The 13,177-nt window shown below is 36.2% G+C and overlaps 2 protein-coding genes across 8 annotated transcripts in view; one reads left to right on the forward strand and one right to left on the reverse strand.

Moving 5' to 3' along the window:
- Nucleotides 1-647: 647 nt before the first annotated feature.
- Brf (Brf RNA polymerase III subunit) overlaps nucleotides 648-13,177 on the forward strand; it is a 131,535-nt gene continuing 119,005 nt past the window's right edge. The window contains exons 1-2 of the mRNA XM_067772153.1: nucleotides 648-1,405; nucleotides 1,472-1,576. Coding sequence (XP_067628254.1) covers nucleotides 964-1,405; nucleotides 1,472-1,576 — 547 coding nt within the window. The 5' untranslated portion in view covers nucleotides 648-963. The remainder of the gene's footprint in view (nucleotides 1,406-1,471; nucleotides 1,577-13,177) is intronic.
- lute (BTB/POZ domain containing protein 3 lute) overlaps nucleotides 4,389-13,177 on the reverse strand; it is a 60,306-nt gene continuing 51,517 nt past the window's right edge. For 3 of the 7 annotated variants that reach the window (XM_067761522.1, XM_067761521.1, XM_067761525.1), the window contains 5 exons: nucleotides 8,943-9,482; nucleotides 8,727-8,877; nucleotides 7,853-8,069; nucleotides 7,317-7,774; nucleotides 4,389-7,244 (listed from right to left, as the gene is read on the reverse strand). In XM_067761522.1, the coding sequence (XP_067617623.1) occupies nucleotides 6,704-7,244; nucleotides 7,317-7,774; nucleotides 7,853-8,069; nucleotides 8,727-8,877; nucleotides 8,943-9,482 (1,907 nt within the window). In that variant the 3' untranslated portion in view covers nucleotides 4,389-6,703. Of the gene's footprint in view, nucleotides 7,245-7,316; nucleotides 7,775-7,852; nucleotides 8,070-8,726; nucleotides 8,878-8,942; nucleotides 9,483-9,598; nucleotides 9,724-12,909; nucleotides 13,063-13,177 lie in introns of those variants that run through there. The other 4 variants (XM_067761523.1, XM_067761527.1, XM_067761526.1 and 1 more) reach the window with 3 other exon arrangements.

A 13,177-nucleotide genomic window follows, 5' to 3' on the forward strand; every position in this document is an offset into this window, starting at 1 on the left:
CCCAAGTGGACCGTAACCGTAGACCGTAGCAGCAGACCCTAACAGCAAGTATTTTTGTTGTATAGAGAGAATGTTTATAACAGGGCTTCGCGAAATTTTGTATGTGCATGAGCAAGGCGTTATAAACTTCAACTGCCATGTCTGAAGATCCTTCATATTTACAAACGCAACATCTTGGTTGATTGTGGCGATGTTATTTGAATGCATAAGCTTGTGTTAAGTATATTTTGTCGGAACGTGCCGCCACATGTCGCGTCGTATAATGTGCATGAACCTTTACACCAAGTACACAGCATTCCCAAGATTTATACGCCGTATCTCTGGTACAGTATTATCTTCTGATTAATGTTTGTAAGCCCAAGCAGTATAGAGGCGAAAATGTTTGCCTGGCGTAGTGCGTCCAGCACGTTCTGCACGAGAATTTACCGATGCTTTAGGAATCGGTACAAGCATTTATGATTCCCTACCAGTACGAAAATAAAAATTATTTTGCTTGGCAAACAGCATATCAGCTGTTCGCTCAAGTCAACTGTGACGTAGGGCGCAGAACGAAGCAATTTTGAACTCGTGAATGGGCAATCACGGTAGGTGATGTGTGAACAATACCTAAATCGGCAAGTCTTTCAACAATAACCCACAATGTTTTGACATTTCCCTAGCAAAAAATTATGCCGTATGCAATTTGTAAAAAATTGCATGCGTAAAATGCAAATATTTGAGTAAAACCTATTCAAAACAAACACTTTAGATATAAAATATGTGAAGAAAGTTAGCGAGAAAGTGCGAAATCGAAGAAGACGTAAAATCTGGCTTAGCTTTCTTTAACAGCTGATTGATTGCTTTTTTGTCTTTTGCTATCAAAATATAAATAACAACAAAAATAAAACACTCTGTGAACTGGCATTTCTTTTTTAATTAAAATTTGTAAATTTACGAATTGTGATTTAACTGAATAGCGCGAAAATGTCTTCCGGTTTAAAGTGTCGCAATTGTGGCTCCACCGACATCGAGGAGGACAATGCACGTGGCGATGCCGTTTGTACGAATTGTGGCTCGGTGCTCGAAGATTCGCTCATCGTTTCTGAAATTCAATTCGAAGAAGTTGGTCGCGGTGCAGCTGCCATTGGTCAATTCGTTTCGGCCGAATCAACTGGTGGCGCTACAAATTATGGTTATGGTAAATTTCAAGTAGGCTCTGGCACAGAGTCCCGTGAAGTTACTATTAAAAAGGCCAAGAAGGATATAACGCATTTATGCCAGCAGCTACAATTAACGCAACATTACATAGATACATCATTGAATTTCTTTAAAATGGCATTGGCACGTCATTTAACGCGTGGACGTAAAAGTACACATATTTATGCTGCTTGTGTGTATATCACTTGTCGTACGGAGGGTACATCACGTAAGTGCATTGAACTTTGTTATTTAAGATTTACTTTTATTCTAATTTTGTTTTTTTTTTTCTTAGATTTGTTAATTGATATCAGTGACGTGCAACAAATTTGTTCCTACGAATTAGGTCGTACTTACCTAAAACTTTCGAATGCACTATGCATAAACATTCCTTCTGTCGGTAAGTCGATCCTTAGTACTAGTAAAAAGTTAATTTTGTATTAAGTTTATACACTTAGGAGGAATGACCATAGAGGTCAACAAAATGCATTTTCTTAAAACTCACTTCTTTTGGTGGGGTCGCATAGCTCAACGGTTTTTGCTTTTATATGGCTATTTCCCGGAACTTACTTGATAAATAACCGACAAAGGATCAAAACTTCCCAAAACCTTCGGGGAGCGTCTATACCAATACAAGAAACCAGGCATGCTTAACGAACGAAACGATATCATTTCGTTACGATAATCAACGTTAATAAACGAAACGGATCAGAATATACCCGCGGTAGGTATGCCTGTCGTAAGAGGCGACTAAAATACCAGATTCAAGGGGTTGTGTAACGCAACCCTTCAGGTTGCCAGCGCAATATATAGCTTCTCCGAACCCAATAGTCAACCTCACCTATCCGCGGCGAATCCTGTTTCACTAACAGACGAGGCTCTGGCGACCACAAGCTCCTCATGGAACTTGGGGGTGGGGAGGGGTGGGATGGCCTGAAGGTTTAATGTGGCCACATAAATCGTTCCCGAGATGGTCGGGCTAGCACCTTAATGGTGCTGTGGTACCGGAGCGTACCGGATCTTTATCCGGCAAAGGACCATCACATCGATAAAACTCCCCAAAGCCTTCGGGGAGCAACTTTATCGCTACAACAACAACAACAACAACAACTTCGTTTCGTTTATTAACGTTAAGATCGTCAAATTAACGTTAATTTGGCGTTCTTAACGTTAATAAACGAAACGAAATGACTTCGTTTCGTTTATTAACGTTGATTATCGTAACGAAATGATATTGTTTCGTTCGTTAAGCATGCCTGCAAGAAACAGTCTACGGTAAAGAACTCTGGAAGTGTTTTTGCAGTTATATCACAACAGTGAGTACTGCTGTATATATTTAAGTTAAAGAACATGTTTCTAAAGAGTTTTAGTTTTTAATAGAAAAATACTGTCATCGCCATATTGAGTAAAGTGTTTATGATAGTGCCGAGTTCCATTGTTTCGGTTTGTGTAGCGGTCGAGTAGTTCTATCTTAGCTCGATGGTCGCTCCGCGGTCCTGGCACCTGAACCCTCACGCTAACAATATCGTCCTTTTCCTTCACAAAACGTTTCACTTAAGACCCAGATAATTTAAGCTGAGATTTTCGGATCTCTTGCCAATGGGTGGGACCTAATTCCAATTTCGGGCACCATATGCATGTCAGATGATTTATTGGTGAGAAGCTTTTCCAACATAAAAACAGATGAGTTTCCAAACCACTGCCCAGAAAGGACCCCATTGAGAAAAACTTCTAAAGTATTTTGATACCAGTTTTCCCTAAAAAGAACCTTGCTCCAGTACACCACCTAAATGCTAAGGAGACACGCGTTACTCTGGCGCAACTTCGGTCTGGATACTGTAATAGGTTAAACTCTTGCTTATCCAGAATCAACCTCGACTGGCTTGTAACGTTTTTCTCTCAACGCCAATCATCTTCGAAATTGCATTGTGGAAGCAACGCCTATAAAACTCATATCTCCTTGGTTATTGTTGTTGTAGCAACCCTTTGGAACTCAAAGTTTCCTTATCCCACTAGAGTATATTGATAACAATTTGAGAGTGATCGCACCTATTGGATGGGGCAAAGCACTGCTAAAACACAATAAACACTGAAGCCTCCAGTGGGTTACGGGGCTTAGAATATACCCGCGGCAGGAATGCCTACCATAGGAGGCAACTAAAATACCAAACTGATTCAAGGGGTTGTGAAGCGCAACCGTTTCAAGGGGTTGCCAGCTCAATATTCGGCTTCTCCAACCCAATTGTCAACCTCACCTACCCTTGGCGAATCCTGTTTCTTTAACAGCCGATGCTCTGGCTACACGAAGCTTCTCATGGATCTGGGGGGTGGGAGGGTGGTATGGTCTAGAAGGTTTCATGTGGTCATACCAAATCGTTACCGAGATGTTCGGGCTAGTACTTTAATGGAGCTTGTTACCGGAACATATCGGATCTGCATCCAGCAAAGGGCCAACAACATCGATTACACTCCCCACGGTCTTCGGGGACTGTCCTTCTCGACAGGTCAAAGTCTTAACGAGATCATCTAAAACCCCAGGAAACAAGCACATCAACGGGTCCGAAAACAAACTGAAGGTGGTTGCAGACCTTTCATCCTACACAGCGACGCAAGAACTGACATCCTACTGAACTGTCGATTAATCCAGGAATACCAACAGACGCGAAATCTGATAATACCAAACCCAATCGTTCATTGTTTGTGTAATAGTAACAACACTTCCAGAAACTTGTGTAATGTACTAATGAGCACCGGAAGATTGCCTGCACTTTCATCGAATTTTTCATTGACTGCATTTTCGGAAGTTACAAAAGATTCGAAACAACTTCGAGGTACTTATTTTCAAATTTGTGGAGTCGTTGACTTCAAAGAGCTATTCGTGTTCACATGGATTCGAAGTTGCAGTTAGGTGCCTTATTATGTTACACGATTCGAAGGGAAATGCGATTCCAAAGCCGCCAAAGTACATTTTTTTTTTTTTTTTTGTCAATTCCGAAAGAAATGTCTACCCTCTTTCTCCAACGGACTTATGTCAGGTTCCTTCTCCTTTAGCACAGCACACTTCTGTCCAAATTTTGCAAATCGTTAGCACCCAAATCTCTTATTTTATGTCTATACATTTCCATTGTGTTTTAATGTTTGTAATCTTGCAACACTTGATAGGTATTTTCCCCCTTTGTTACCAATCTCAGTCAAAGAAATTACACATCCAATTTTTAAAGTAATTGAAAAAATCTTAAAAACGTTTATTAAATATTTTTTAGAAAGATGAAATATGTTATTGACAGTTTAAATGATTTTGAATCGCAAAGAACTAATTTGCTTTAGTTGTAGCAGCATCTAAAATACAATAGCAACTGTAGACCTTCAAATTTAAGTATAAAAATTATAAATTACATATTTTAAAAGTAAAGACCGTTAGTTAAAATAGCACATGCTACATAATTCATATTCGACTTAAGCGAGATGAGGCTAAAAGTTCTATTAGTGCTCTGAATCACCGTAAAATTATGCTGTATTTGATAATTAAAGCATTGAAGACTTGATAAGATTAATATGCAAACACAAAGTCAAAGCAAAACTTTCGACGTATACATGCGCCATAATGAAATCCAAAGCTAAGCAGTTCGCGCTTGATTATTATAGTTTATTTAGGAATATATTACTTGTAGTATCATTCTTGTAATAATCGTCCGATATAAGCCCGAATTTCTACAATTGAGTTTGCACGAGTCATATATGACTCATATCTAGTATATATTTTCTTTTTGCTTAATGTTAGCAGGGCTTTATATACCACTCATTAATGATTTAAAGCGATGAGTTTCTTTATCAGCTGTTATCGGTATTTTTAAATTTTAATAATTCGTATCGGACTCTAGAAAGCTTTGAAGATGTTTGTTTTGAGACAGCAATTAAAAATAAATGCCAAGCGTAAGAAGGTTGCAAGGAAAATGCAATTCGTTTATGACTATTGAATGCATATTTAAAAAAAAATAATTATTATTATTTTCGTTTTCAACATTGATAATGGTTATATGGTATTATGTTTTTATGCGTCATTTGGACGTAAGACAAAACGCTACGTTGCTACATGAAATACTACATAATTAATTGTTTTATATATAAATATCATATATAATTTTGTTGTATAATTGTATTTGCGTTACTCAATGAAACTCTCTTTTTAATTGCTTTTACAAAACTCAACTAACACTACTTTTTAATAAATGTCTTTATGTTTCTGACTCATTATATGATATCTCGAAACTATATATAGAATATATATGTATGTGTGTACGTATGCGACTCTTGAAGATAAGTTTAATTTTTCTACTTCTCATTTTTAGATATATTATAAAAAAACTTGTGGAAAAAAGTACGTTTTTTAAAAGTAACCCAGCTAATCAAAATTGTCTCGATGAGCTAAAGTGGAGGCTTTGACAGTGCTATTTATAGGATTTTCTTTATAATAGGGGTTGTTTAGGATTTAAAGGGCAAACAAGCTAAAATAATAGTCTATATATTGGTCTTCCGACGTTGAATCGAATCATAGTACCACGTTATGATGAGCTAGTTGATTGTTTTGAAACCCATTTGTATACTCTTTTAACATAATTTTATAGAGCACCTCCTTTTATTTTGATTAACTGAGTTTCCTGTATATAATTGTGTAAGTGTGAGTATGTATGCAAACTTCTAATAACTTTGTTTTTGCTCTAATAGCCTGAAACTGTATGTATGTATATAGTGAAGAATTTTTAAAGGATTAAATACTAGATAAATATGTAAATATATATATATAACTTTGTAGTAAAATTTCTATACTCAATTTCGCTTCATAAATTTTGTTTGTTTTTCTTATGCGCAGATGTACGTGGTTATGTATGCATTAAGCAATTGATTTTGTTGTTTACATTGTTTCCCAGTTTATATTGTTTTCAAAACTCTACATTCTACAAGTCTTTCATTATTCGTGTATGCAGTAATAGTTTGCAATAGTATGCAGTAATAGTTTTTAGTATCGTTTTGTGCCTTTAGAATTTATTTCTGCTCAAAACTTGATTGCCTTTATCCCTTCTTTTATTGGGAATCCCGATTCAACAAAAGTACACTTCAAACGATTTACATTCATTTACATTTCTTTGATACACATTTTTTTATTTTATATGTAAAAATGCAAATCAATGCATTTGTTTGTATAACTAAACTTCAGTATTTTATACAGCTATTGTTTGCTCTACAAATTTAAAAATTTCAGCACTGCTTGTATTGGTTTTTATTTTTTAAGTATTTATATACATGTTTGTATGTCAGCATGTATTTAAATATTGCCTTATCTTCTGTATGTATTTAATTTTATTTGGTTGTCTGCTCCCACGTTCATTCATCGCTATGTTCTATAAGTGCCACTCTCTAGAAAAATGTCATTTTGAAAAACCGTTCGATTGCCATTTGTTTGTTATGCTCATTCTTCATCTCATGTCAGTTCAAATTCTTCACATATCGTAAAACATTCTACTGTTTCTCATGCACTTAAAGCTCCACTACCACCAGCACCGGCGCCATCACTGCTGCCACTACCACCCAATAAATCATCACAATTTACGTGTAAACCGCCACCGCTGCTCGATAAGCCACTAGCACCAGCGCCACCAATTGGTGTAGCACATAGTGAATTAGTTGGCGAATTCAGACCGGTCACTGTGGTAGGGCCATAAAATATCAGTTCAGGTATTTGACCACCTTGTACGCCAGTACCATTAGTGCTTTCGGATGAACATTGAAACTGGAATGTTACATTTCCCATGCACACCTCAGACATGCCCTCCTGACCGAAGAAACTTAACTCATTACCATCAAGTATTACAGAGGCGGTATAGTAACATTCGGGTTCAATTTGTATGGGATTTTCAAAGAATACATGGAAGGTATTGCTTGAGCCATCCGAGAAAAATTTGGTATCATTTTCGGCGAGTGTACGTCCCAGACGTTTAAGTTCGATTTTAACATTATAATTAGCAGCACCAGTTGAGGAACCATACAAACCAAAGCCAACAATGAAAATTCTAAAAAAAATTTGAAAAATGTATTAGGTTTATGCATACATTTTTCGTAATCACTTCCAAAAATCTACTCACCTACGATCCACTGAGAATTGTATTGAATCACATCTTCCACGATAACGCCATTGATTTGAACGATATGCGCACGATTGAAAACGATGACATACTTGTGTCTTGAGGCCAGCACGTGCGCGTGTTGGAAAGCTCAAATGCGGTTTTGATTGTGCAGTAAAATTTAAAAATATATCAATAGTTTCTTGTGATGTTAATATTCCGGTTTGTGCTACCCCATTAGCGAACTCTTCCAACGTCATTGTCGGTATACGTATTAAATGCAATGCTTGTCCCAACATACTACGTTTATTTTGTGCAGACACATCTATGCCCATTTTTTGGCAAGCATTTAGAGCCCAATTGAGCGCTGCCTCAAAGAGATGTATCTCCTTGCAGTTGAGCGTCTCACGCGACAATATCGATTCAAAAGTTTTGAGATCGATGTCGACAAAGTCTTCCGATTTAATTGCCATTTCGGCCTAAATTGAGATAATTAAGTTCAGCTTAGCATTTTAATTTCAAAATATGTATGCAAAAAATAAAGTTGTAGGACTTACTTGTGCATCGATTACTTCCCAGCAACGCTGCATCAATTCGGGCTCTTCGAATAGACGCGATTGACTGAGAAGTAGACAGGCGTTTTTTGCCGTCAATTTAACTTCTAAATAATTGACGCATGCGCGTGCTAAATGTGGTACAATATATTTTTTAGCCGCATACAATGTGGCCAATATGTTATCAGGTTCCAATTGAATCTCATCACAATATAGGTATCTGTTTGACATGAGGAAAATAAATAGAAAATGTGCTTTTAATAAAAAAAAGCAAAAACCAATTAGTACTAAATTTTATGCTAAATCGGCAACTTTTTTCTTTTCTTTAGCTTCAGTATGATCTTATATATATTTTGGTTCTGCTTTGTTCGGAATTCAAAATACAATTGGCCGGTTAACTAAGATGTGCTTTTAAACTTTATTGAACAGCCTTAGTGGCTAGACTAAACTAATATTAAGATTAGCCGTTCTTTAAAGTCATAGAATTTATAAAGTATATTGATCATGGAAGGCATACACTGCTGTCAGCAGACTATAACGAATGTAGTCTTAAATTTTAAGGCTCACACAATGTGCTAGAATCTTTCTGTTGCTTGATGATGGAAGAAACAAAGAGAGATCCATCTAATATACAACAGCGTTCTGATTTTGGTTGTTTTGAAAGGGTTTATCTTCTCTTCTAATTCTTACAGGTTGGGTCAAATTAAAGTGCTCATAATAACGGCTAAAAGCGATCTCACATAAGCTTAGTTTTTCCATGTTATAAGAATTAGTGCAACGGCCAAATCTATATTTTTGTTATACAACAATTCTGTTTCTGTTTTTCAAGACCGACCTACTTCGTGCTTGGAGATTTAATAGGTAATCAGCTACTTACCTTAACAACGTTAAAAACGCTGACGGCTCCACATCAGGCACTTTTATTTCCTGTTTATTTTCCGCTAGCCCACCATAAAACATAGCATAGAACACTGAACTACCCGTGGCTAGAATATACTTATGCGCCGGTATTGTTTGCACACAATCTGCTAAAATAAGAATTCAAACACACTTTCAATTATGTACACAAAATTTACAAATCTTAAATTCATACCAAACTCTCCACCAACAACAAATTTTACATCTGACATTAATTCGTTATTAAACATAGCCGCATTTCTCTCAAGTACCGTCGCTTTCGTGGCCTGCCAATTAGGATCAGCTGTATCATTAGCATTTGTTGTAGAATTATTTGACTGATTTGTTGCAGCTGCTCCAGTTGAACAAACATATGAACCACTACCGCCACCGCTACCTCCAGCTGAACCACCGCTCGCTGAACTTGAGGGTAAACAAAATAGTGCTGAGCTACTAATAGCACCTGGTGAGGCGAGTGGTGATGATGGTGCACTAATTGGTTGTGTTATTTGGATATTATGTTCACCGGCGCTGCCGCCACTGCTTGCGGCGCTGCTGCTACCTGTAGTAGACCCACCTCTGCTGGCATCACTGCTGCTACCTCCGCCACTTCCCGCTGTTGAACTTGCACCGATTGCAAGCAATGCATTACGTTGTGAATGGTGATTATTTGCTGAGTTGTTGTTGTTGTGTGGCGGCGATAGCAATAAGCCATTACCATTGTTTAGCGTTTCCACTGTAAAGATAATATTGACCAAAGATTTATTTGTAGACAACAGATTAGTAAACTTATAAAAAGTATGTGTAAGTAGTGTATGTATACATAGATAACGAAATGATAAGAATGTTTACAATTAATTTTTGTGGTGTTAGTGCGAAATATTTTTCTAAAATCGAAATTTCCTTTCGTTCCTCGCTGCGCTGACATTTTACTACTCTGTTTACTCATTTCAAATTAAATAAATTTTGTTAACTTTTTTCACTATTGTAGATACTAATATTTAAAATTTTCTTTTTCTTGTTCATAACATTTATTTATTTTGAAGAAAATGTGTGTGACATATCCGAGTTGCTCTATATGTTTGAGGAACGTCACAAAGCACATAGAATTTTATACCCGCTTTAGGTTTAATTTGTTCAAGCGAGATAAAACCCAATATTGTAGTGGTGATTTGGCTCTTATCAACAATCCCCGTGGTGTTTATTTGCACCTCCATAATGAAAACATTTTTTATTTTTTTTTTTTATTGGGCGGTAATGGATAATAATAAAGATGGCAAATGCCCGTCCAAACATCTAACGTTTGATAAATTAATAGATCACTCCAAAATTACGACTTGTTGTTTGCTCTGCTCTGCATAAATATCATAAATATAAGAATGTATAATATTAGGGAATAGTTTGAATCTCGTGTGCCTTTATATCTTTACCATATCTAATTTATGCAACGATCTCCGGCACACAGCATTAAAAGCCACTGCGGAATGAGGGACTACCTACCGTGGAGGTGCCGACATAAACCTCCATACACGAAAGTTCGAGGGGTCAAATTAAATGGCTCTCGAGGCAGCCAGGCTGGATTCATATCCGCCAAAGGATTTCCTAGCATCCGCAAAATTCCCTAAACCATCGGGCAGTGTTTTTGCGGATACAATTTCAACAACACAGGATTACATTCGGGTTTATAAAGTACTAGCGGGTCCCCGGTGTGCTTCGCTACACCAATAGAAATATTGGAAAAAGAATAAAACATCATAGAATTTTCGTGTATTTCTGTCTTAAAACTATTTACTACAAGTGTGATATCTTGGAAACGATTTAAGCACTTTGGAAACGATTTAAGACAGTCGATGGAGGTTTGTTTCTAAGTTCTACTTCAAAGTGGTGGATTTAAAAACCTACAATTCTAGATAACAGCCTGCGTTAGATTAGTTATGTGACCTTAGGTTATTATGTTAGAGGATGGATTGCTTTTTTAATTGTCAGAATATATCTTTTTAAATATTCCAGTCGGTATGTCTTCTTAACACTTCTAAAGCTTTTGATTCTGTGTACCACACTCTGTTCTGTAGGAAGATGGAAAACTTATTTAACTTCTCTGGTCATGCAGTTGCCCTTATAAGATCATATCTTGGCGACAGGACTCAAGCAGTATGTATAGATGGTGAAAAGTCCGACTTCCTACATGTCTTAAGAGGCGTCCCTCAAGGCTCTATCCTGGGTCCTCTGTTATTTGTTCTATATATCAATGACTTACCCGATGTCCTTAAGTATTGTAATGTTCATATCTACGCTGATGATGTGCATTTGTTTACGTGTTGTCCTCGTGATCAAACTAGCTTGTGCATAAGTACCACGATTTGAATCAGATATTTTCATGGGCTACTATGAATGGCTTATGTATAAACCCGAATAAGTCAAAATGTATTGTTATTCATAGAAGGTATTTTCCCACTAATGATTTAGAGTATGTAGTGTTCGACAATTCCGTTATAGAATACGTAGATACGACGAAAAACTTAGGTGTAGTTTTTAACAAAACATTGAAATGGAAAGACCATATTTTTAGAATGGTTGGAAAAGTGTATGGAATGCTTCGTACACTATGGATAACACAGTATTTCACACCTTTGCACATAAGACTACTTCTGGCTAAAGCGTACTTAATACCTACGATACTCCATGGTTGTGTGATTTACTCAAACTGTGACTATCTGTGCAAGAACAAACTAAATGTTGTTTACAACAACATTTCTAGAAACGTTTATGGGTTGAAAAGACTTGATCACGTATCACAACATGCTGAAAGGTTGCTAAACATTTCTTTCGAAAATCTTTTAAAAGTCAAAACACTGTCCTTCCTCCATAAATTGTTACATACGAAAGAACCTGACTATCTATATCGTAAGCTTATTTTTCTGCAATCATCAAGATCGGTGCTTCTTCTTAAGCACATTAGATACGGCACGCTAACCTCTGAACGCCAATTCTTTGTTACTGCAATACGTCTTTGGAACTCCCTACCTACAAGTCTTCGACTCTTAGGTAATGCTCTGCACTTCAAAATAAGATAACATCATTTTTAACGATTCTTAAACTGGATCTCAAATTGTTGTTGTTAAAATGTTCATTTCTAAGTCCTTTTCCTTTCTCTGTGTTTTCTTTCTTTATTTATTAAATACTATTCGATCTATAATCAGCCAAAGGTTACCATCACTACTGCTGTCTTTTAATATTTATTAATTACTTTTCTTTAGTTTTAAGATTTACATCAACATACATAAATATTTAACTATTATCCGTTATATTTAATTTAATTTGATTAATCTAATTTATTATTATTATAAATGTTCAATTTTTATAGCTTATGCTATTCATGACTAGCACTGTTAAATAATTTGTCAAAATTGTTGTGCTAGGAACAAATTTTCAAATAAATACATACATACATGTTTTGGAGGTTTTAGGGTGTCTTGATCCATTCCCTGATAAAAAAACATTGTTTGAATAGATTGATAAAAATATATTTTCTCGAAAGCCTGACTATTACTTGCACGAGATTTAAAGGGTATATTTTCTGCTCGAAAGAAAAAATTTGTTAAAAAAATTCGCTAAACTAAAGGAAAGAAGTTATGTTATGTAAGTATATGTTTTGGAAGACGGCGCCCTTTAGACAATGTGTGCTATTACTATGTCAATGTTAAGGAAAGATGAGCTTCGATATTCATGTGGTGCACAAATGTTAAATGTTATACATTAGTTTTCCTTACCATAGTGGCGTTGGGAAACTAAGGTGATAATTGGTTGGGTCTTTGTTCATTTAACTTCGGGAAATCAGTAAATGAGATCGGATTTGAGATCAGTAACTACAACATTCGCTTGCCACAGAGATTACTGCTATTATCAGCAATTTCATTTTTAAATACTGTATAAGGTCTACGTTAAACTTTAAACGCTCTTGCCATTAGTCCATTCGCTGCACAATGCCGGGCACTTAGTTCCCGAAAAGACAAGAAACTTATCACTTAATACCTGTCGGCCGCTATCACTACCTTTGCAAAAACAACGTGTCTCCTACAAAATTTAACTTTACTTTTGGAAACAAATGCTTAATATTAATGAATAACTCAAAACGTTAGTAAACCAATAAATAGGTTACATACTTGTCTACGAATTTGCATCTCAGTCAAATTATTTGCTACCACTGCTTTCGGAAAAATCAGCCAAATAATATAATTTTCATAATCCGGCTATGAATACGTGTATGTTTATCCGCTTAGCAACGGGCCACCAAAAACTTTCACTAATTACTTATACATACATATATTTCTATACGTTTTAATGTGTCTTATCTTCACATCTACAAGTTCCCTACACTTTCAGCAAACACCGACTTCTCAGAGCCGCATTGCAATGGAGTCGTGTAGAATT

This window comes from Eurosta solidaginis, chromosome 1, assembly GCF_040869045.1.
Source record: "Eurosta solidaginis isolate ZX-2024a chromosome 1, ASM4086904v1, whole genome shotgun sequence".
NCBI classification, from domain to species: Eukaryota; Metazoa; Arthropoda; class Insecta; order Diptera; family Tephritidae; genus Eurosta; species Eurosta solidaginis.